Below are 23,595 nucleotides of genomic sequence, written 5' to 3'. Positions count from 1 at the left end.
GGGGGTGGAGGGTGAGGGTTCGGCAGCAGGTACAGAGGGTGAGGGGGGTGGAGGGTTAGGGTTCGGCAGCAGGTACAGAGGGTGAGGGGGGTGGAGGGTTAGGGTTCAGCTGCAGGTACAGAGGGTGAGGGGGGTGGAGGGTTAGGGTTCGGCAGCAGGTACAGAGGGTGAAGGGGTGGAGGGTTAGGGTTCAGCTGCAGGTACAGAGGGTGAGGGGGGTGGAGGGTTAGGGTTCAGGAACAGAGGGTGAGGGGGGTGGAGGGTTAGGGTTCGGCAGCAGGTACTGAGGGTGAGGGGGGTGGAGGGTTAGGGTTCGGCAGCAGGTACAGAGGGTGAGGGGGGTGGAGGGTTAGGGTTCGGCAGCAGGTACAGAGGGTAAGGGGGTGGAGGGTTAGGGTTCGGCAGCAGGTACAGAGGGTGAGGGGGTGGAGGGTTAGGGTTCGGCTGCAGGTACTGAGGGTGAGGGGGTGGAGGGTTAGGGTTCGGCAGCAGGTACTGAGGGTGAGGGGGTGGAGGGTTAGGGTTCAGCTGCAGGTACTGAGGGTGAGGGGGGTGGAAGGTTAGGGTTCGGCAGCAGGTACAGAGGGTGAGGGAAGTGGAGGGTTCAGCAGCAGGTACTAAGGGTGAGGGGGGCGGAGGGTTAGGGTTCAGCTGCAGGTACAGAGGGTGAGGGGGTGGAGAGTTAGGGTTCGGCAGCAGGTACAGAGGGTGAGGGGGGTGGAGGGTTAGGGTTCGGCAGCAGGTACAGAGGGTGAGGGGGTGGAGGGTTAGGGTTCGGCAGCAGGTACAGAGGGTGAGGGGGTGGAGGGTTAGGGTTCGGCAGCAGGTAGAGAGGGTGAGGGGGTGGAGGGTTAGGGTTCGGCAGCAGGTACAGAGGGTGAGGGGGGTGGAGGGTTAGGGTTCGGCAGCAGGTACAGAGGGTGAGGGGGTGGAGGGTTAGGGTTCGGCAGCAGGTACAGAGGATGAGGGGGTGGAGGGTTAGGGTTTCGGCAGCAGGTACAGAGGGTGAGGGGGTGGAGGGCTAGAGTTCAGGTACAGAGGGTGAGGGGGGTGGAGGGTTAGGGTTCAGCTGCAGGTACAGAGGGTGAGGGGGGTGGAGGGTTAGGGTTCGGCAGCAGGTACAGAGGGTGAGGGGGGTGGAGGGTTAGGGTTGAGGTGCAGGTACAGAGGGTGAGGGGGGTGGAGGGTTAGAGTTCGGCAGCAGGTACAGAGGGTGAGGGGGGTGGAGGGTTCGGGTTCTGCAGCAGGTACAGAGGGTGAGGGGGGTGGAGGGTTAGGGTTGAGGTGCAGGTACAGAGGGTGAGGGGGGTGGAGGGTTAGAGTTCTGCAGCAGGTACAGAGGGTGAGGGGGGTGGAGGGTTAGGGTTCAGCTGCAGGTACTGAGGGTGAGGGGGGTGGAGGGTTAGGGTTGAGGTGCAGGTACAGAGGGTGAGGGGGTGGAGGGTTAGGGTTCTGCAGCAGGTACAGAGGGTGAGGGGGGTGGAGGGTTAGGGTTCAGCTGCAGGTACAGAGGGTGAGGGGGGTGGAGGGTTAGAGTTCGGCAGCAGGTACAGAGGGTGAGGGGGGTGGAGGGTTCGGGTTCTGCAGCAGGTACAGAGGGTGAGGGGGGTGGAGGGTTAGGGTTGAGGTGCAGGTACAGAGGGTGAGGGGGGTGGAGGGTTAGGGTTCAGCTGCAGGTACAGAGGGTGAGGGGGGTGGAGGGTTAGAGTTCGGCAGCAGGTACAGAGGGTGAGGGGGGTGGAGGGTTCGGGTTCTGCAGCAGGTACAGAGGGTGAGGGGGGTGGAGGGTTAGGGTTGAGGTGCAGGTACAGAGGGTGAGGGGGGTGGAGGGTTAGGGTTCTGCAGCAGGTACAGAGGGTGAGGGGGGTGGAGGGTTAGGGTTCAGCTGCAGGTACTGAGGGTGAGGGGGGTGGAGGGTTAGGGTTCAGCTGCAGGTACAGAGGGTGAGGGGGGTGGAGGGTTAGAGTTCGGCAGCAGGTACAGAGGGTGAGGGGGGTGGAGGGTTCGGGTTCTGCAGCAGGTACAGAGGGTGAGGGGGGTGGAGGGTTAGGGTTGAGGTGCAGGTACAGAGGGTGAGGGGGGTGGAGGGTTAAGGTTCTGCAGCAGGTACAGAGGGTGAGGGGGGTGGAGGGTTAGGGTTCAGCTGCAGGTACTGAGGGTGAGGGGGGTGGAGGGTTAGGGTTCGGCAGCAGGTACTGAGGGTGAGGGGGGTGGAGGGTTAGGGTTCGGCAGCAGGTACAGAGGGTGAGGGGGGTGGAGGGTTAGGGTTCTGCAGCAGGTACAGAGGGTGAGGGGGGTGGAGGGTTAGGGTTCAGCTGCAGGTACTGAGGGTGAGGGGGGTGGAGGGTTAGGGTTCGGCAGCAGGTACTGAGGGTGAGGGGGGTGGAGGGTTAGGGTTCGGCAGCAGGTACAGAGGGTGAGGGGGGTGGAGGGTTAGGGTTGAGGTGCAGGTACAGAGGGTGAGGGGGGTGGAGGGTTAGGGTTCTGCAGCAGGTACAGAGGGTGAGGGGGGTGGAGGGTTAGGGTTCAGCTGCAGGTACTGAGGGTGAGGGGGGTGGAGGGTTAGGGTTCGGCAGCAGGTACTGAGGGTGAGGGGGGTGGAGGGTTAGGGTTCGGCAGCAGGTACAGAGGGTGAGGGGGGTGGAGGGTTAGGGTTCTGCAGCAGGTACAGAGGGTGAGGGGGGTGGAGGGTTAGAGTTCGGCTGCAGGTACTGAGGGTGAGGGGGTGGAGGGTTAGGGTTCGGCTGCAGGTACAGAGGGTGAGGGGGGTGGAGGGTTAGGGTTCAGCTGCAGGTACAGAGGGTGAGGGGGTGGAGGGTTAGGGTTCAGCTGCAGGTACAGAGGGTGAGGGGGGTGGAGGGTTAGAGTTCGGCAGCAGGTACAGAGGGTGAGGGGGTGGAGGGTTCGGGTTCTGCAGCAGGTACAGAGGGTGAGGGGGGTGGAGGGTTAGGGTTGAGGTGCAGGTACAGAGGGTGAGGGGGGTGGAGGGTTAGGGTTCGGCAGCAGGTACAGAGGGTGAGGGGGTGGAGGGTTTTGGTTCAGCTGCAGATACCTCGGGTAAGGGTGCTAAGAGGAGGTGAGGGTTACCTACTGTAGCAGGTGTTGGGGTTCTGTTGTCAATCTTGGGAACACCGGCATCCCAAGCGGTGGGACCCCTCATATAACCCTTCTACGCCCTGATATCTATGCCCGTCCCAGTCGTCAGCCTGACCTGTTTCTGATCTTCTTACATGAAGGAGATGTTGCAGAACCTGGAACCCGGCGGCAGTAACGGCTTTGAATGGAGGAAGATTCCGTTAGAGGGTGAGAAAGAAAGTGCAAGAACCACGGTGACCTCTCAGCAGAGTGGGGGCTCCTCCGTACACACGCGTGGGGATCGGGCGCAAGGTGAGAGCATTATATCCATGGTCGTGGTCCGGGACATCCCTCCTTGTACGCCCTAATGCTGCCAAAGTATAATGCAATCATCCTTCTATATACACCAGTGGTGCCCAAAACCAGTCCCCAGGAATAAGTGAAGGATTTGGATGGTACTGGCGCTCTGGGGTTGCTGTGAGGGGTGGAAAAGGGGTAAGAGTTAAGAGTCACTGATGGTGTACTTTAGCAGGTGGGCAAAAACTGTAGGCTGGGTGTTGAGAGGAGATATTTAAGGACCGGTGTGGTCTGTAGACCTTAGGTAACCTGTCCCTCGAAGAGTAATCTTTATACCTGGGGGACTTGAGGCTGGGAGTTCTGAGTATGAGTTGCTTGCTTCTGGGCTGTGGTGCCGGAACCTCAGATGCAAGGAGGATGTGTCAGAATAAGTCAAATAACAATGTGATTGCTGCTGTAGCAACTTACCCTTTGGTCTTGTAGAATCAGCATGCACTCCTGTCCTGGATGTATCCCGGTGTGGCGATCGGACGGCAGGAGGAATGAATGAAAGATAGGCTGTAGACTAGTGCTTGGAGTATAGCACAATTTATTGTAAAAACAATATACAATTGGAAAAGGCTGGAGTACCAAACGCGTTTCATCCCATAAAGGGACTTTTTCAATGGTGGAGAGTGTGGTGTCCATGGCCCGGTATTTATGCTGGTGGGGTTTGCGTTAATTACAGCGAATTTCCCTGCCGCGGCCACTGCGCATGCGCAGAAGTCCGGCACTAGAGCCCAAAGTGTATTGCTGGTGTGGACGGGGACGGCTCATGTGCCATACTCCGTGGGTGATTGGATTAGCGGGGGTGTGACGCTGGCACAGGAGATGTGCTCGTTGGCGGAGTTAGATGTGAGTGTGACGTTGGCTGAACCGACGTGCTGATAGGCCGGGTTACGTACAGTCAGTACGTGTGTGATTTACTACTGAGCTGATTGGGCTGCGCTGTGATTGGAGGGGTGAGGGGGGCTCGCTTCCACTCAACCTTGATGTGATTGGAGTGGTGGAGGGGGCTCGCTTCGGGGGATGTTATAGAGAATGATTCGCTGTCGGCATAAGTGACAGCGGTGTTGCGGCTGAATAAAAAAGGAAATAGATGGGCAGATTGTTGTGCACATGATCGCTTGTTTAAAGGTAGGATTGGAAATTATGATGGGAACGATGGGGGTTATTTTGATTTGTATGGAGTGGACATGGTGAAGGTCCTATATTGATGGGGTATGGGTAACTATGTGAGCAGGAGGAAAGATGTTAGTTAGTTAGTTACAGAGGATGAGTGGATAGGTGGTTCCATGGGAATAGATGGACAGATAGTATTGTATTGATAGGAAATAAACCGGATATGTTGATATTGGAAAGGGAGGTGACGGGGCATGGCTGGAACTGGGGGGAGGTGGGGGGTAGAAATGGGGGGGGGGTTTGTATGTGAGTGGTGTCTAAACCGGTTTGTAATGGTTTAGATACAGTCTCTGATGGTTTCTAAAAAAATCTGAACCTAAATGGTTTATTGGTTGGTGGTTGAGGCCACCCATTGTTGGTGAGTGGTAATGTCTTAGAGTTTCAGGTAAATTGTTAGAATCCTTATGGGTCTATGTTAAGAACTAATGGATGGAGGGTTTGTAGATCAAAAATCCATTTGCTCTCGATGCGGTTTATCCTCTTGATGTGGTCTCCCCCACGCCAAAAGGGTATAGTTTGGTCGATAGCCATGAATTTAAGTCCTTGTGGGTTGCAATTGTGTTTTAATCTGAAGTGTTCAGAGACACTGTGCTTCTGTAGTCCTTTCCTGATGTTTCGGATGTGCTCGCTAATTCTGACATGTAGTTTGCGTATTGTACGGCCTACATATTGTTGCTTGCATGGGCATTCAAGGAGATAAATAGTGTTCTTAGTGTCACACATCAGTGTTTTTTTGACGGTGAATTTGTCTTGTGTTTGATTGGATTGGAAGGTCTTGGTGGGTTTTGTTTGTTTGTACTGCAAGATGTTACATCCCTGACATTTGCCACAATGGAAGAAACCTTGGCTGATCCCTTGTCCCTCCAGAGTGGTTTGTGTTAAGGTGTCAGTACTCGTGAGGTGATTTTTCACTAATTTTTGTCTTACATCTTTAGCTTTCCTAAAAACAATGTCTGGCTTGGGTGGCAGAATGGTTTTTAATTTCTCGTCCAAGTGTAGTAGGTGCCAATGGTTGTTCATGATGGATTTTAATCACCTCCTCCCACTCCCGTGTCCAAGATTTCTCTCGCGCTGCCCCCCTGCACTGGAACAACCTCCCGCCACCCATCAGGCTATCTGATTCCCTTACCTCCTTCAAGCGCTCCCTCAAAACCCACTTTTTTCGACTAGCCTATCCCTCCTCCTAACCTCTTTTGATCCTCCTATCCTGCCTCCGTTCCCCTCCGTTCCTACTTATCCTATTGTATTTCGTTCGTCCACCCACCTATTTTTAGTATGTTAACTCTTATGAGCAGGGCCCTCCTTCCTCACGTACTCACCCTACCTCATTACCTCACCTGTGCTCCTGTCCTGTTCTTCCCTTCCTCTACTTCATCTTCGGTCTCCTTGACTATTTTGACACCTACTTCTGAACTGATGCTGATTTTAGTTCTACCAGCTATACCCCTATTTATACTGTATCTTTCTACACACCCTGTACGTTACCTTGTAATTTGTTTTTTTTTGTTAGCTATGTACGGCGCTGCGGACACTTTGTGGCGCCTTATAAATAAACGTACTACTACTACTACTTCTAGGTCTGAATACCCAGTGATGAATAGGACTTTGTCATTAGTAGTCTCTGGTGGTTTAGTTTTGTATTTGAGTAATTCATGTCTGGGTTTTTGTTTTAGTTCCTGGAATGCTTTGTCTACCTGTGTTTTGTTATAGCGTTTTTCAAGGAATTGTTTTTGGAGGTCTTGTCCCTGTTCTACATAGTCTGATATGTTGGAACAATTTCATCTAATGCGGGTAAACTGACTGTGTGGGATGCTAGAGATCCAGCTGGGGTGATGGTTACTGTCCGCTCTGATGTAACTATTGACGTCTACTTGTTTTTGAAATGTTTTGGTTCGTATTTGGTTATTTCTAATGCTGATGTCTAAGTCAAGGAATTCCACACGGGTGTGACTGTAGTTCGTGGTGAAACAGAGATTTTTGGAGTTATTATTGATGTGTGCAAGAAATGTGTTGAGGGATTGTTCGTCGCCACTCCAAATGAAGAGCACGTCGTCTATGTATCGTACCCAGAGGACCAAGTTTGCCTCCAGCTGTGCCCAGATGTTCAAATCTTCCCAATGGCTCATGAAAAGATTAGCATAGCTGGGGGCAAACTTGGTCCCCATAGCTGTCCCATGTTTCTGCAGGTAGAAATCCCCCTCAAACCACATGTAATTGTGTCTGAGGATGAAATTGATCCCTTGTAGTATGAAAGATGCCTGTGTTTTGTATAGTGTGGAGTCTTGTTCTAGAAAGTATTGTATGCTCTCTAGGCCTTGTTGGTGATCTATGGAGGTATAAAGTGAGGTGACGTCACTGGTTGCTAGGAAATAGTGTTCCTGCCAATCTATTGTGTTGAGGATGTTGAGCACCTGTGTGGTGTCTCTGAGAAAAGCTCTTTGTTTTGTCACATGTTGCTGTAAGAATTGGTCAATGTATTCTGATAGGGGTGCCATGAGGCAGTCGATGCCTGACACGATGGGCCTGCCTTGGGGTCTGGTAGGGTTCTTGTGGACCTTGGGAAGGTAATAAAAGACAGGTGTTACTGGGTTGGAATGGCTAGCATGTCATGTTTTCCAGATAACCTGGCAGGTCACCAATGTAACTGATTATATATTACTTTAGTACGCCAAGTGGCACAAAGAATCAAAGTGCCAGAGAGGAGCAGCCGCAACCCCAAAACGGGAAGACCACTCCCCTCCAGCAGCAGTGGTGCCGCATGGACTTCAGCCATGCCAACATGGCGTGACCACACCCATAAGCAAATGGCAAAATAAACCCTCTTCAGGAGGACGTGATTGGGGCATACAGCAGGCTCCAGGAAGGGTGCAATGGGTGGCAGCGTCGCTGTGGGGGGAGGGGCATGACCAAGCAGTGACAGTGTGACAAATCACTAAAGGGGGTGTGGCTGAGTGACAGGGCGTGGAAGACCCAGAGTATATGCTTAGCCAACACATGGGAACCGCAGTCCCTAACAGGACTAGGAATTTCCCAGGAGTGAACGCAGTGGCAAGGCCGAGGCATAGGTTAGAATGTCTTGCCAAGCCAGGCCTCAGACACGCCCCAGGCAGGTGGAGAGGATTCCGCACATGGACGGGCTGCAGAGGAGGGAGGAGATGGACAGATCTCCTGGAGTGGAGGTCTGAGGAGTGTGTGACCTCCACTCCTGTGTGGACCCCACCAGCGCCACCCAATCTGAGTAGGACACGACGGGATTCATAGAAATGTGATACTTTGTGGCAGTGTAACATGTGTGGGCTACATGCAAAAACAGCCAGTATTTACCCTGCATAGAAATATTCTGTGTGTCGTTTGTCATGGTTTGTGCCATATACACCTTAGCCATACTTACCTTCTTTGCGGTAGGTAGCCCCCCCGTATCAATGCAGATAAAGCCGGGAATGGCGGGTCCTTACGGAGGGGTTGCGGCTGAAATGGCGCTGATTGTCACAGTTGTAGCCTGGCCCTCTCCGCGATTAACACGATTCACCATTTATGTTACATCTCCGCCCTCAGGAAACTGTTGTGAGAAAAATATGTTTTTTTAGTTACTGGAAAATCAGAGCTATTGTGTGCGGCTAGTATGACCAAGCACATTCCTGTGTGTCATACGTGTCCGTCTGCAGGCAGGGGGAGGAGCCAGGCTCGGATGGGAAATGTGCAAAGTACCAGCATCGCAGGTCGTTCTCCAGGAAATATCCCCAAATAATCCGCGCTGCTGCCGGCGGCACAAACCCTTCTCAGTATCTTCATCTGTAGATGATGGGACCCTATGGTCAGAACCCTGCTACAAGAGCAGGCCCTGTGTAATACCTGTATAGAGCAGTGGTCCTCAACTGCGACCTCAAGCCACACCAACAGTCCAGGTGTTATGGCTATCCAGGTTTAGGCACAGGTGACTTCATTTGTACCTCAGTCAGCTAGATTCTACCATGTGTGATAAGCAGGGATAGCCATACAGCCTGGACTGCTGGGGTGCCTGGAGGCCTGCGGATGCGGTCCACTGGTAACCACCAGCCAATCAGCTACTACCTGTCATTTTTTTAAACCCAGCCTGTGACATGACAGATACGAGCTGATTGGCTGGTAGTATATCACTCTCTAAATAAATAGTATGCACGGGACAAGTGTGGGGGGTAAAGGAGTGACAGGTGACAGATGTAGCCGCTGGTGCCCATTTGGCAGCATAAGACGAATCTATGACTCAGGGCACAGTGCTGGCAGAAAATGTATTTCTAATGGTCCGCGGGTGAGGCTACAACGCACATGCACACAGCGGCGCAGCAGAGCTTTCACCAGAAAGCCCCCCCCCCCACGCGTTACATACCGCCGCCCCCCTCCCCCCACGTGTTACATACTACCCCCCCCCCCCCATGCGCGTTACATACCACCGACACACCACCCCCCACCAACCCCCAGTGCGCATTACATACGGCCAGCAGACCCGGGACTTATATAGCGAACCGATCTCGTGAGAATCCGACGCGGGATGATGACGTTTTGGCCTCGGAAAGATGGCGTGACCCGGCGAACTCCTCGGATCCAGCCTCGGATTAGGTCAATTCGGGGGGTTCGGATCTTTAGGATCCGAACCCGCTCATCTCGACCACAAACCACAAGTCATTTATGACTTATTCTAAAAATCACTCCCGATTGCATCTCGCCCCAGATCCAACGTGACGTGCGGTTCCAGGTACATCACACACAATAGATCGTATGTAAAATTAATTTCTGTTCCTTGGAAATCACGGAGAGGAGAATTCTCACTAGTGTAGGGGCACCTTAACTCTCTGCACATGTTACATCTGCCCCCCTGCAGGGCAGCATAATGTTACCCAGGGGCTGAGTTACTGGCTGCTTTGGCCTGTAGCAATTTTATTTAAAAGCAAAATCCGGTTGGTTTTTGCTTTTGCAGAAATATTTCTACTTTCAAATACTTAAGCAAAGCACAATATTAGTAATACTGTGGCCTATTCCTAAAGGGTGAGTTAGGGATGCCAGAGAGGGGATTTCGGCTGCCGGGATGTTATCCACATCCCATTTGAACATCTTACGCACAATAGTGTACTGATAAAATATCACAGTAGAGGAGACTCGGGCATCCCTGGGAATAATACCCAAAGTATTTCGGTGCTCTATGGTTCCCAAGGAATAAGTGCGCGCTCCGATGCTACTGACCTGTCTTCTCACCTGGTAACCTTTTATCTCTGATTCCTAATTCCAGGAGCTTTTCTGCAGGAGGCCACTGCACTCATGAAAGCTGTAAGACTTGCGCTGATGAAGACCAGCTCCGACCTCCTAGCAAAGAGGACGCAGAGAGACCGCAGTGCGCCAAGGGGCAGTGACCGCAGAGTGGAGAGACAGCCCGCGCAGGACCAGGTCATGTGGAATCCAGTCATAGTTGGACTGCAGATTTCTGTGGCCCTAGCTGACTGTTTTATTAGAGCACAATTGCATGGTTTGGCCATGAGCGTTTTTCTTCCAAGGCGATGTACAATAACTGCCATATTGACCCAAATTGTGGTCAAGTCGTATGTGTGCCTGTTAGGCAGGACCTGACTTGGTGATAATTGCGCACTGATAGCGATGGCTGCAGGCTGCGACTGACGGGACAAATGCGTCCGTAAGTTCCCTGGCCTGGTCGGAAGGGAGAGCTGCCCATAGATTGGGTACCTGGAATGTTTCACCTTTCATAGTTAGGAGAACTTTGCTCTGTAGGTGACGTTAGTAATATTCTGCTGTATTCTGAGGGTTATGTCCTTATATTATAGAACCCGTATGGAGGTCTGCTCGGTGGGGATATACAGATGGCCTTATCAGAAGGTGGGTTACTGATGGGGGCCAGATAACAATGAGATATCCACATTCGCATGGTTACATATATGCAGGTTCTGTCCTATACTAGGCCCGCGGTTACAGCCCCTGCTCTTCATGGCGGCGCTCTACAGAGAGGACAACCTGAAGAAACTCATAACGGCCAGCCCTCTTACCAGGACCTTGGAGGAGATCAAAGAAGCCCTTCAGATGCAGACTCAAGGTATAAACCATGAGAAGTCTCCTGCCCGGGTCCTTCGTATCTGGGGACTGCAACCTGACCTGATCTGTCTTTCGTCGTTCTAGATCTTCTGCTTCTTCTACTTTCAGTTTCTTCTCTCTTATAAATCCTTTCTTATACATAACTGATCGCAGTGGCGGATCTCCTGGAGGCACTGGAAGCATTTGTAGGGAGTGTTAGCGGGTGAGTGGGAGCAGGGCAGTCCATGGAGTAATGTAACCACAGAGATGTTTATCAAAGTGTTACAACGAGGCGCTTCTGCAGCTCCCTCTCTACTACGCGCTTCGTTTTTGTTTCTCAGAGACAGAGATGAAGGCAGATTCCACGCCGGTAACCACGGGTACCCTTGTCCCCATGGACATGAGCCAGCTCTCTCCACGTCAGCTGGTTGTGTATAAGTTCGGCTCAGCCCTCCTCCATCTTGTATGTCGCGGCTGCTCCCAGAATCCTCTGCTGCTTCTAATAGCTCGGGACATTCCTAGAGTCCAGAGCCCTGGATGGGAGATGGAAGATCTGCACCTGGGAGATTCGTATCACGATGAAGAAAATGGGGTCTTGTTTGTGCCATCGGCTCACCTGGAACATGCCGGGGAGCTTGCAGTGGTCATTATCCATGCCGTCGCTCAGGCCAAAGCAGGTATCATCTGAAGCAGATATTTTATATATAAAAGTGATGGGTGGGGTGTATCGCAGCCAAGTCTGTATCTAGGGGGTGGAGCCACGGCACAGACAGCAGCAAGTCAGGGTGGTGCTGCTCAGCAAATCCTCTCCATGGCTGCCCACCCACCCCACCCTCCATCACTAAACTTCATACACATCTTCCTTTAGAAGACACTTTTCAAAGCACCGTTGTAGTCGTCAGAGGGACAATGTACTTTTGTCACAAATATCCAGCACTGTAGCTGAGGGGATCCGTGTAGTCACCAATGCAGGTAATTGGATAACATGGATATCAGTGATTCTAATGGTTTTGAACTGAAAACTACAAATAGCTTCATACACTGTAGTTAGAATGTGCATGCCTCCTATGAAGGAGCAAATAAATATTTGAGTAAGGTGTCTGACTGCAATGGAAGAGGTGATGGGTTCAAGTCCCAATTTTTGGGAATGTTTGCATTAATAATGCATGGGGGATGTTAGTGGAGGTATGGGGGCTCCCAGAAAAAGGATGTGGCCTTGGTGGAATGAGCGTGGCATGGACCAACCCTCGATAGCATTGGTACAAAGGGATTTGTATCCTATCACCGTACAGTTTTGTCACAGCCCCTGTCACACCTCTCTTTTAGGGCATGTCCCTTATAAAAAAACAGGGGGAGGGGCAATGTTACACACAGAGACTGAATGTTACATTTATCTCTCCCAGGAATGCAGCGCTCTCCTATTAATTGGGAGTATCTACAGAGGCTGAATCAAGCTGTCCAGGCAATCTGCCTCGCTTATTACCACTCGTGGGGCACAGGGAGACCGGGAACACTGAGAGTGAGTATGTACATGCTGTGCACGCGGAGCTCTGTCTGTAGGAGACCCCAGTGTTGGGGTACGGGGTGCTGGGGGAACACTGAGAGTGAGTATGTACACGCGGAGCTCTGTCTGTAGGAGGCCCCAGTGTTGGGGTACGGGGTGCTGGGGGAACACTGAGAGTGAGTATGTACACGCGGAGCTCTGTCTGTAGGAGACCCCAGTGTTGGGGTACGTGGTACTGGGGGAACACTGAGAGTGAGTATGTACACGCGGAGCTCTGTCTGTAGGAGACCCCAGTGTTGGGGTACGGGGTGCTGGGGGAACACTGAGAGTGAGTAGGTACACGCGGAGCTCTGTCTGTAGGAGACCCCAGTGTTGGGGTACGGGGTGCTGGAGAACACTGAGAGTCAATATGTACACGCAGAGCTCTGTCTGTAGGAGACCCCAGTGCTGGGGTACGGGGTGCTGGGGAACACTGAGAGTGAGTATGTACACGCGGAGACTATGTACACGCGGTGCTCTGTCTGTAGGAGACCCCAGTGTTGGGGTACGGGGTGCTGGGGGAACACTGAGAGTGAGTATGTACACGCGGAGCTCTGTCTGTAGGAGACCCCAGTGTTGGGGTACGGGGTGCTGGGGAACACTGAGAGTGAGTATGTACACGCGGAGCTCTGTCTGTAGGAGATCCCAGTGCTGGGGTACGGGGTGCTGGGGAACACTGAGAGTGAGTATGTACACGCGGAGCTCTGTCTGTAGGAGGCCCCAGTGTTGGGGTACGGGGTGCTGGGGAACACTGAGAGTGAGTATGTACACGCGGAGACTATGTACACGCGGTGCTCTGTCTGTAGGAGACCCCAGTGTTGGGGTACGGGGTGCTGGGGGAACACTGAGAGTGAGTATGTACACGCGGAGCTCTGTCTGTAGGAGACCCCAGTGCTGGGGTACGGGGTGCTGGGGGAACACTGAGAGTGAGTATGTACACGCGGAGCTCTGTCTGTAGGAGACCCCAGTGTTGGGGTACGGGGTGCTGGGGAACACTGAGAGTGAGTATGTACACGCGGAGCTCTGTCTGTAGGAGACCCCAGTGCTGGGGTACGGGGTGCTGGGGAACACTGAGGGTGAGTATGTACACGCGGAGCTCTGTCTGTAGGAGACCCCAGTGCTGGGGTACGGGGTGCTGGGGGAACACTGAGAGTCAGTATGTACACGCGAAGCTCTGTCTGTAGGAGACCCCAGTGCTGGGGTACGGGGTGCTGGGGGAACACTGAGAGTGAGTATGTACACGCGGAGCTCTGTCTGTAGGAGACCCCAGTGTTGGGGTACGGGGTGCTGGGGACACTGAGGGTGAGTATGTACACGCGGAGCTCTGTCTGTAGGAGACCCCAGTGTTGGGGTACGGGGTGCTGGGGAACACTGAGAGTGAGTATGTACACGCGGAGCTCTGTCTGTAGGAGACCCCAGTGCTGGGGTACGGGGTGCTGGGGAACACTGAGAGTGAGTATGTACATGCGGAGCTCTGTCTGTAGGAGACCCCAGTGTTGGGGTACGGGGTGCTGGGGAACACTGAGAGTCAGTATGTACACGCGGAGCTCTGTCTGTAGGAGACCCCAGTGCTGGGGTACGGGGTGCTGGGGGAACACTGAGAGTGAGTATGTACACGCAGAGCTCTGTCTGTAGGAGATCCCAGTGTTGGGGTACGGGGTGCTGGGGAACACTGAGAGTGAGTATGTGCACGCGGAGCTCTGTCTGTAGGAGACCCCAGTGTCGGGGTACGGGGTGCTGGGGAACACTGAGAGTCAGTATGTACATGCGGAGCTCTGTCTGTAGGAGACCCCAGTGTTGGGGTACGGGGTGCTGGAGGAACACTGAGAGTGAGTATGTACACGCGGAGCTCTGTCTGTAGGAGACCCCAGTGTTGGGGTACGGGGTGCTGGGGGAACACTGAGAGTGAGTATGTACACGCGGAGCTCTGTCTGTAGGAGACCCCAGTGCTGGGGTACGGGGTGCTGGGGAACACTGAGAGTCAGTATGTACACGCAGAGCTCTGTCTGTAGGAGATCCCAGTGTTGGGGTACGGGGTGCTGGGGAACACTGAGAGTGAGTATGTACACGCGGAGCTCTGTCTGTAGGAGACCCCAGTGTTGGGGTACGGGGTGCTGGGGAACACTGAGAGTCAGTATGTACACGCGGAGCTCTGTCTGTAGGAGACCCCAGTGTTGGGGTACGGGGTGCTGGGGACACTGAGAGTCAGTATGTACACGCGGAGCTCTGTCTGTAGGAGAGCCCAGTGTCGGGGTACGGGGTGCTGGGGGAACACTGAGAGTCAGTATGTACACGCAGAGCTCTGTCTGTAGGAGACTCCAGTGTCGGGGTTCGGGGTGCTGGGGGAACACTGAGAGTGAGTATGTGCACGCGGAGCTCTGTCTGTAGGAGACCCCAGTGTTGGGGTACGGGGTGCTGGGGGAACACTGAGAGTGAGTATGTACACGCGGAGCTCTGTCTGTAGGAGACCCCAGTGTTGGGGTACGTGGTGCTGGGGGAACACTGAGAGTGAGTATGTACACGCGGAGCTCTGTCTGTAGGAGACCCCAGTGTTGGGGTACGGGGTGCTGGGGGAACACTGAGAGTGAGTATGTACACGCGGAGCTCTGTCTGTAGGAGACCCCAGTGCTGGGGTACGGGGTGCTGGGGAACACTGAGAGTGAGTATGTACACGCGGAGATCTGTCTGTAGGAGACCCCAGTGTCGGGGTACGGGGTGCTGGAGAACACTGAGAGTCAGTATGTACACGCAGAGCTCTGTCTGTAGGAGACTCCAGTGTCGGGGTTCGGGGTGCTGGGGGAACACTGAGAGTGAGTATGTACACGCGGAGCTCTGTCTGTAGGAGACCCCAGTGCTGGGGTGCTGGGGAACACTGAGAGTGAGTATGTACACGCGGAGCTCTGTCTGTAGGAGACCCCAGTGCTGGGGTGCTGGGGAACACTGAGAGTGAGTATGTACACGCGGAGCTCTGTCTGTAGGAGACCCCAGTGTTGGGGTACGGGGTGCTGGGGAAACACTGAGAGTGAGTATGTACACGCGGAGCTCTGTCTGTAGGAGACCCCAGTGTCGGGGTACGGGGTGCTGGGGAACACTGAGAGTCAGTATGTACACGCGGAGCTCTGTCTGTAGGAGACCCCAGTGCTGGGGTACGGGGTGCTGGGGAACACTGAGAGTGAGTATGTACACGCGGAGCTCTGTCTGTAGGAGACCCCAGTGTTGGGGTACGGGGTGCTGGGGGAACACTGAGAGTGAGTATGTACACGCGGAGCTCTGTCTGTAGGAGACCCCAGTGCTGGGGTATGGGGTGCTGGGGAACACTGAGAGTGAGTATGTACACGCGGAGCTCTGTCTGTAGGAGACCCCAGTGTTGGGGTACGGGGTGCTGGGGGAACACTGAGAGTGAGTATGTGCACGCGGAGCTCTGTCTGTAGGAGACCCCAGTGTTGGGGTACGGGGTGCTGGGGGAACACTGAGAGTGAGTATGTACATGCGGAGCTCTGTCTGTAGGAGACCCCAGTGTTGGGGTACGGGGTGCTGGAGGAACACTGAGAGTGAGTATGTACACGCGGAGCTCTGTCTGTAGGAGACCCCAGTGCTGGGGTACGGGGTGCTGGGGACACTGAGAGTCAGTTTGTACACGCGGAGCTCTGTCTGTAGGAGAGCCCAGTGCTGGGGTACGGGGTGCTGGGGGAACACTGAGAGTGAGTTTGTACACGCGGAGCTCTGTCTGTAGGAGACCCCAGTGTTGGGGTACGGGGTGCTGGGGAACACTGAGAGTGAGTATGTACACGCGGAGCTCTGTCTGTAGGAGACCCCAGTGCTGGGGTACGGGGTGCTGGGGGAACACTGAGAGTGAGTATGTACACGCGGAGCTCTGTCTGTAGGAGACCCCAGTGTTGGGGTACGGGGTGCTGGGGAACACTGAGGGTGAGTATGTACACGCGGAGCTCTGTCTGTAGGAGACCCCAGTGTTGGGGTACGGGGTGCTGGGGGAACACTGAGAGTGAGTATGTACACGCGGAGCTCTGTCTGTAGGAGACCCCAGTGCTGGGGTACGGGGTGCTGGGGACACTGAGAGTCAGTTTGTACACGCGGAGCTCTGTCTGTAGGAGACCCCAGTGCTGGGGTACGGGGTGCTGGGGAACACTGAGAGTGAGTATGTACACGCGGAGCTCTGTCTGTAGGAGACCCCAGTGTTGGGGTACGGGGTGCTGGGGGAACACTAAGAGTGAGTATGTACACGCGGAGCTCTGTCTGTAGGAGACCCCAGTGCTGGGGTATGGGGTGCTGGGGAACACTGAGAGTGAGTATGTACACGCGGAGCTCTGTCTGTAGGAGACCCCAGTGCTGGGGTACGGGGTGCTGGGGAACACTGAGAGTGAGTATGTACACGCGGAGCTCTGTCTGTAGGAGACCCCAGTGCTGGGGTACGGGGTGCTGGGGAACACTGAGGGTGAGTATGTACACGCGGAGCTCTGTCTGTAGGAGACCCCAGTGTTGGGGTACGGGGTGCTGGGGGAACACTGAGAGTCAGTATGTACACGCGGAGCTCTGTCTGTAGGAGACCCCAGTGTTGGGGTACGGGGTGCTGGGGGAACACTGAGAGTGAGTATGTACACGCGGAGCTCTGTCTGTAGGAGACCCCAGTGCTGGGGTATGGGGTGCTGGGGAACACTGAGAGTGAGTATGTACACGCGGAGCTCTGTCTGTAGGAGACCCCAGTGCTGGGGTACGGGGTGCTGGGGGAACACTGAGAGTGAGTATGTGCACGCGGAGCTCTGTCTGTAGGAGACCCCAGTGTTGGGGTACGGGGTGCTGGGGGAACACTGAGAGTCAGTATGTACACGCGGAGCTCTGTCTGTAGGAGACCCCAGTGCTGGGGTACGGGGTGCTGGGGGAACACTGAGAGTGAGTATGTACACGCGGAGCTCTGTCTGTAGGAGACTCCAGTGTCGGGGTTCGGGGTGCTGGGGAACACTGAGAGTCAGTATGTACACGCGGAGCTCTGTCTGTAGGAGACCCCAGTGTCGGGGTACGGGGTGCTGGGGGAACACTGAGAGTCAGTATGTACACGCGGAGCTCTGTCTGTAGGAGACCCCAGTGCTGGGGTATGGGGTGCTGGGGAACACTGAGAGTGAGTATGTACACGCGGAGCTCTGTCTGTAGGAGGCCCCAGTGTCGGGGTACGGGGTGCTGGGGGAACACTGAGAGTGAGTATGTACACGCGGAGCTCTGTCTGTAGGAGGCCCCAGTGTCGGGGTACGGGGTGCTGGGGGAACACTTTGAGTGAGTATGTACACGCGGAGCTCTGTCTGTAGGAGACCCCAGTGTTGGGGTACGGGGTGCTGGGAGAACACTGAGAGTGAGTATGTACATGCGGAGCTCTGTCTGTAGGAGACCCCAGTGTTGGGGTACGGGGTGCTGGAGGAACACTGAGAGTGAGTATGTACACGCGGAGCTCTGTCTGTAGGAGACCCCAGTGCTGGGGTACGGGGTGCTGGGGACACTGAGAGTCAGTTTGTACACGCGGAGCTCTGTCTGTAGGAGAGCCCAGTGCTGGGGTACGGGGTGCTGGGGGAACACTGAGAGTGAGTTTGTACACGCGGAGCTCTGTCTGTAGGAGACCCCAGTGTTGGGGTACGGGGTGCTGGGGAACACTGAGAGTGAGTATGTACACGCGGAGCTCTGTCTGTAGGAGACCCCAGTGCTGGGGTACGGGGTGCTGGGGGAACACTGAGAGTGAGTATGTACACGCGGAGCTCTGTCTGTAGGAGACCCCAGTGTTGGGGTACGGGGTGCTGGGGGAACACTGAGAGTGAGTATGTACACGCGGAGCTCTGTCTGTAGGAGACCCCAGTGTTGGGGTACGGGGTGCTGGGGAACACTGAGGGTGAGTATGTACACGCGGAGCTCTGTCTGTAGGAGACCCCAGTGTTGGGGTACGGGGTGCTGGGGGAACACTGAGAGTGAGTATGTACACGCGGAGCTCTGTCTGTAGGAGACCCCAGTGCTGGGGTACGGGGTGCTGGGGACACTGAGAGTCAGTTTGTACACGCGGAGCTCTGTCTGTAGGAGAGCCCAGTGCTGGGGTACGGGGTGCTGGGGGAACACTGAGAGTGAGTTTGTACACGCGGAGCTCTGTCTGTAGGAGACCCCAGTGTTGGGGTACGGGGGTGCTGGGGAACACTGAGAGTGAGTATGTACACGCGGAGCTCTGTCTGTAGGAGACCCCAGTGCTGGGGTACGGGGTGCTGGAGAACACTGAGAGTCAGTATGTACACGCAGAGCTCTGTCTGTAGGAGACCCCAGTGCTGGGGTACGGGGTGCTGGGGAACACTGAGAGTGAGTATGTACACGCGGAGCTCTGTCTGTAGGAGACCCCAGTGTTGGGGTACATGGTGCTGGGGGAACACTGAGAGTGAGTATGTACACGCAGAGCTCTGTCTGTAGGAGACCCCAGTGTTGGGGTACGGGGTGCTGGGGGAACACTGAGAGTGAGTATGTACACGCGGAGCTCTGTCTGTAGGAGACCCCAGTGTCGGGGTTCGGGGTGCTGGGGGAACACTGAGAGTGAGTATGTACACGCGGAGCTCTGTCTGTAGGAGACCCCAGTGTTGGGGTACGGGGTGCTGGGGAACACTGAGGGTGAGTATGTACACGCGGAGCTCTGTCTGTAGGAGACCCCAGTGTTGGGGTACGGAATGCTGGGGAAACACTGAGAGTGAGTATGTACACGCGGAGCTCTGTCTGTAGGAGACCCCAGTGCTGGGGTACGGGGTGCTGAAGAACACTGAGAGTCAGTATGTACACGCAGAGCTCTGTCTGTAGGAGACCCCAGTGCTGGGGTACGGGGTGCTGGGGAACACTGAGAGTGAGTATGTACACGCGGAGCTCTGTCTGTAGGAGACCCCAGTGTTGGGGTACGGGGTGCTGGGGGAACACTGAGAGTGAGTATGTACACGCGGAGCTCTGTCTGTAGGAGACCCCAGTGTCGGGGTTCGGGGTGCTGGGGGAACACTGAGAGTGAGTATGTACACGCGGAGACTATGTACACGCAGTGCTCTGTCTGTAGGAGACCCCAGTGCTGGGGTACGGGGTGCTGGGGAACACTGAGAGTAAGTATGTACACGCGGAGCTCTGTCTGTAGGAGACCACAGTGCTGGGGTACGGGGTGCTGGGGGAACACTGAGAGTCAGTATGTACACGCGGAGCTCTGTCTGTAGGAGACCCCAGTGCTGGGGTACGGGGTGCTGGGGAACACTGAGAGTGAGTATGTACACGCGGAGCTCTGTCTGTAGGAGACCCCAGTGTTGGGGTACAGGGTGCTGGGGGAACACTGAGAGTGAGTATGTACACGCGGAGCTCTGTCTGTAGGAGACCCCAGTGTTGTGGTACGGTGTGTTGGGGGAACACTGAGAGTGAGTATGTACACGCGGAGCTCTGTCTGTAGGAGACCCCAGTGTCGGGGTTCGGGGTGCTGGGGGAACACTGAGAGTGAGTATGTACACGCGGAGCTCTGTCTGTAGGAGACCCCAGTGTTGGGGTACGGGGTGCTGGGGAACACTGAGAGTGAGTATGTACACGCGGAGCTCTGTCTGTAGGAGACCCCAGTGTTGGGGTACGGGGTGCTGGGAGAACACTGAGAGTGAGTATGTACACGCGGAGCTCTGTCTGTAGGAGACCCCAGTGTTGTGGTACAGGGGTGCTGGGGAACACTGAAAGTGAGTATGTACACGCGGAGCTCTGTCTGTAGGAGACCCCAGTACTGGGGTACGGGGTGCTGGAGAACACTGAGAGTCAATATGTACACGCAGAGCTCTGTCTGTAGGAGACCCCAGTGTCGGGGTTCGGGGTGCTGGGGGAACACTGAGAGTGAGTATGTACACGCGGAGACTATGTACACGCGGTGCTCTGTCTGTAGGAGACCCCAGTGCTGGGGTACGGGGTGCTGGGGAACACTGAGGGTGTGTATGTACACGCGGAGCTCTGTCTGTAGGAGACCCCAGTGTTGGGGTACGGGGTGCTGGGGAACACTGAGTGTGAGTATGTACACGCGGAGCTCTGTCTGTAGGAGACTCCAGTGTTGGGGTACAGGGTGCTGGGGGAACACTGAGAGTGAGTATGTACACGCGGAGCTCTGTCTGTAGGAGACCCCAGTGTTGGGGTACGGTGTGTTGGGGGAACACTGAGAGTGAGTATGTACACGCGGAGCTCTGTCTGTAGGAGACCCCAGTGTTGTGGTACAGGGGTGCTGGGGAACACTGAAAGTGAGTATGTACACGCGAAGCTCTGTCTGTAGGAGACCCTAGTGTTGGGGTACGGGGTGCTGGGGAAACACTGAGAGTGAGTATGTACACGGGGGAACAATGAAAGTGAGTATGTACACGCGGAGCTCTGTCTGTAGGAGGCCCCAGTGCTGGGGTGCTGGGGGAACACTGAGGGTGAGTATGTACACGCGGAGCTCTGTCTGTAGGAGACCCCAGTGCTGGGGTACGGGGTGCTGGGGAACACTGAGAGTGAGTATGTACACGCGGAGCTCTGTCTGTAGGAGACCCCAGTGCTTGGGTACAGGGTGCTGGGGGAACACTGAGAGTGAGTATGTACACGCGGAGCTCTGTCTGTAGGAGACCCCAGTGTTGGGGTACGGGGTGCTGGGGAACACTGAGAGTCAGTATGTACACGCGGAGCTCTGTCTGTAGGAGACCCCAGTGCTGGGGTACGGGGTGCTGGGGGAACACTAAGAGTGAGTATGTACACGCGGAGATCTGTCTGTAGGAGACCCCAGTGCTGGGGTACGGGGTGCTGGGGGAACACTGAGAGTGAGTATGTACACGCGGAGCTCTGTTTGTAGGAGACCCCAGTGATGGGGTATGGGGTGCTGGGGGAACACTGAGAGTGAGTATGTACACGCGGAGCTCTGTCTGTAGGAGACCCCAGTGTTGGGGTACAGGGTGCTGGGGGTACGGGGTGCTGGAGAACACTGAGAGTCAATATGTACACGCAGAGCTCTGTCTGTAGGAGACCCCAGTGTCGGGGTTCGGGGTGCTGGGGGAACACTGAGAGTGAGTATGTACACGCGGAGACTATGTACACGCGGTGCTCTGTCTGTAGGAGACCCCAGTGCTGGGGTACGGGGTGCTGGGGAACACTGAGGGTGTGTATGTACACGCGGAGCTCTGTCTGTAGGAGACCCCAGTGTTGGGGTACGGGGTGCTGGGGAACACTGAGAGTGAGTATGTACACGCGGAGCTCTGTCTGTAGGAGACCCCAGTGTTGGGGTACGGGGTGCTGGGAGAACACTGAGAGTGAGTATGTACACGCGGAGCTCTGTCTGTAGGAGACCCCAGTGTTGGGGTACAGGGTGCTGGGGGAACACTGAGAGTGAGTATGTACACGCGGAGCTCTGTCTGTAGGAGACCCCAGTGTTGGGGTACGGTGTGTTAGGGGAACACTGAGAGTGAATATGTACACGCGGAGCTCTGTCTGTAGGAGACCCCAGTGTTGTGGTACAGGGGTGCTGGGGAACACTGAAAGTGAGTATGTACACGCGAAGCTCTGTCTGTAGGAGACCCCAGTGTTGTGGTACAGGGGTGCTGGGGAACACTGAGAGTGAGTATGTACACGCGGAGCTCTGTATGTAGGAGACCCTAGTGTTGGGGTACGGGGTGCTGGGGAAACACTGAGAGTGAGTATGTACACGGGGGAACAATGAAAGTGAGTATGTACACGCGGAGCTCTGTCTGTAGGAGGCCCCAGTGTTGGGGTACGGGGGTGCTGGGGGAACACTGAGAGTGAGTATGTACACGCGGAGCTCTGTCTGTAGGAGACCCCAGTGCTGGGGTGCTGGGGGAACACTGAGGGTGAGTATGTACACGCGGAGCTCTGTCTGTAGGAGACCCCAGTGCTGGGGTACGGGGTGCTGGGGAACACTGAGAGTGAGTATGTACACGCGGAGCTCTGTCTGTAGGAGACCCCAGTGCTTGGGTACAGGGTGCTGGGGGAACACTGAGAGTGAGTATGTACACGCGGAGCTCTGTCTGTAGGAGACCCCAGTGTTGGGGTACGGGGTGCTGGGGAACACTGAGAGTCAGTATGTACACGCGGAGCTCTGTCTGTAGGAGACCCCAGTGTTGGGGTACGGGGTGCTGGGGAACACTGAGAGTCAGTATGTACACGCGGAGATCTGTCTGTAGGAGACCCCAGTGATGGGGTACGGGGTGCTGGGGGAACACTGAGAGTGAGTACGTACACACGGAGCTCTGTCTGTAGGAGACCCCAGTGTTGGGGTACGGGGTGCTGGGGAACACTGAGGGTGAGTATGTACACGCGGAGCTCTGTCTGTAGGAGACCCCAGTGTCGTGGTTCGGGGTGCTGGGGGAACACTGAGAGTGAGTATGTACATGCGGAGCTCTGTCTGTAGGAGACCCCAGTGTTGGGGTACGGGGTGCTGGGGAACACTGAGAGTCAGTATGTACACGCGGAGCTCTGTCTGTAGGAGACCCCAGTGCTGGGGTCCGGGGTGCTGGGGGAACACTGAGAGTCAGTATGTACACGCGGAGCTCTGTCTGTAGGAGACCCCAGTGCTGGGGTACGGGGTGCTGGGGAACACTGAGAGTGAGTATGTACACGCGGAGCTCTGTCTGTAGGAGACCCAAGTGTTGGGGTACAGGGTGCTGGGGGAACACTGAGAGTGAGTATGTACACGCGGAGCTCTGTCTGTAGGAGACCCCAGTGTTGGGGTACGGTGTGTTGGGGGAACACTGAGAGTGAGTATGTACACGCGGAGCTCTGTCTGTAGGAGACCCCAGTGTCGGGGTTCGGGGTGCTGGGGGAACACTGAGAGTGAGTATGTACACGCGGAGACTATGTACACGCGGTGCTCTGTCTGTAGGAGACCCCAGTGCTGGGGTACGGGGTGCTGGGGAACACTGAGAGTGAGTATGTACACGCGGAGCTCTGTCTGTAGGAGACCCCAGTGTTGGGGTACGGGGTGCTGGGAGAACACTGAGAGTGAGTATGTACACGCGGAGCTCTGTCTGTAGGAGACCCCAGTGTTGGGGTACAGGGTGCTGGGGGAACACTGAGAGTGAGTATGTACACGCGGAGCTCTGTCTGTAGGAGACCCCAGTGTTGGGGTACGGTGTGTTGGGGGAACACTGAGAGTGAGTATGTACACGCGGAGCTCTGTCTGTAGGAGACCCCAGTGTTGTGGTACAGGGGTGCTGGGGAACACTGAAAGTGAGTATGTACACGCGGAGCTCTGTCTGTAGGAGACCCCAGTGCTGGGGTACGGGGTGCTGGAGAACACTGAGAGTCAGTATGTACACGCAGAGCTCTGTCTGTAGGAGACCCCAGTGTCGGGGTTCGGGGGGCTGGGGGAACACTGAGAGTGAGTATGTACACGC

At 55.4% G+C, this 23,595-nt stretch overlaps 1 protein-coding gene across 2 annotated transcripts in view; it reads left to right on the top strand.

The window, feature by feature from the left end:
• Positions 1 to 23,595, top strand: part of LOC146043102 (uncharacterized) — an 82,740-nt gene that overhangs the window by 22,810 nt on the left and 36,335 nt on the right. For both annotated transcript variants that reach the window (XM_083163529.1, XM_083163528.1), the window contains exons 15-20: positions 3,237 to 3,387; positions 9,857 to 10,011; positions 10,404 to 10,455; positions 10,538 to 10,669; positions 10,989 to 11,324; positions 12,051 to 12,166. In XM_083163529.1, the coding sequence (XP_083019655.1) occupies positions 3,237 to 3,387; positions 9,857 to 10,011; positions 10,404 to 10,455; positions 10,538 to 10,669; positions 10,989 to 11,324; positions 12,051 to 12,166 (942 nt within the window). The remainder of the gene's footprint in view (positions 1 to 3,236; positions 3,388 to 9,856; positions 10,012 to 10,403; positions 10,456 to 10,537; positions 10,670 to 10,988; positions 11,325 to 12,050; positions 12,167 to 23,595) is intronic.

The sequence above is a fragment of the Crinia signifera genome, chromosome 19, assembly GCF_055691185.1.
Source record: "Crinia signifera chromosome 19, ASM5569118v1, whole genome shotgun sequence".
Classification (NCBI taxonomy): domain Eukaryota; kingdom Metazoa; phylum Chordata; class Amphibia; order Anura; family Myobatrachidae; genus Crinia; species Crinia signifera.
Note: the sequence above shows the minus strand (reverse complement) of the source record. Positions and strands in the feature narration are given on the sequence as shown.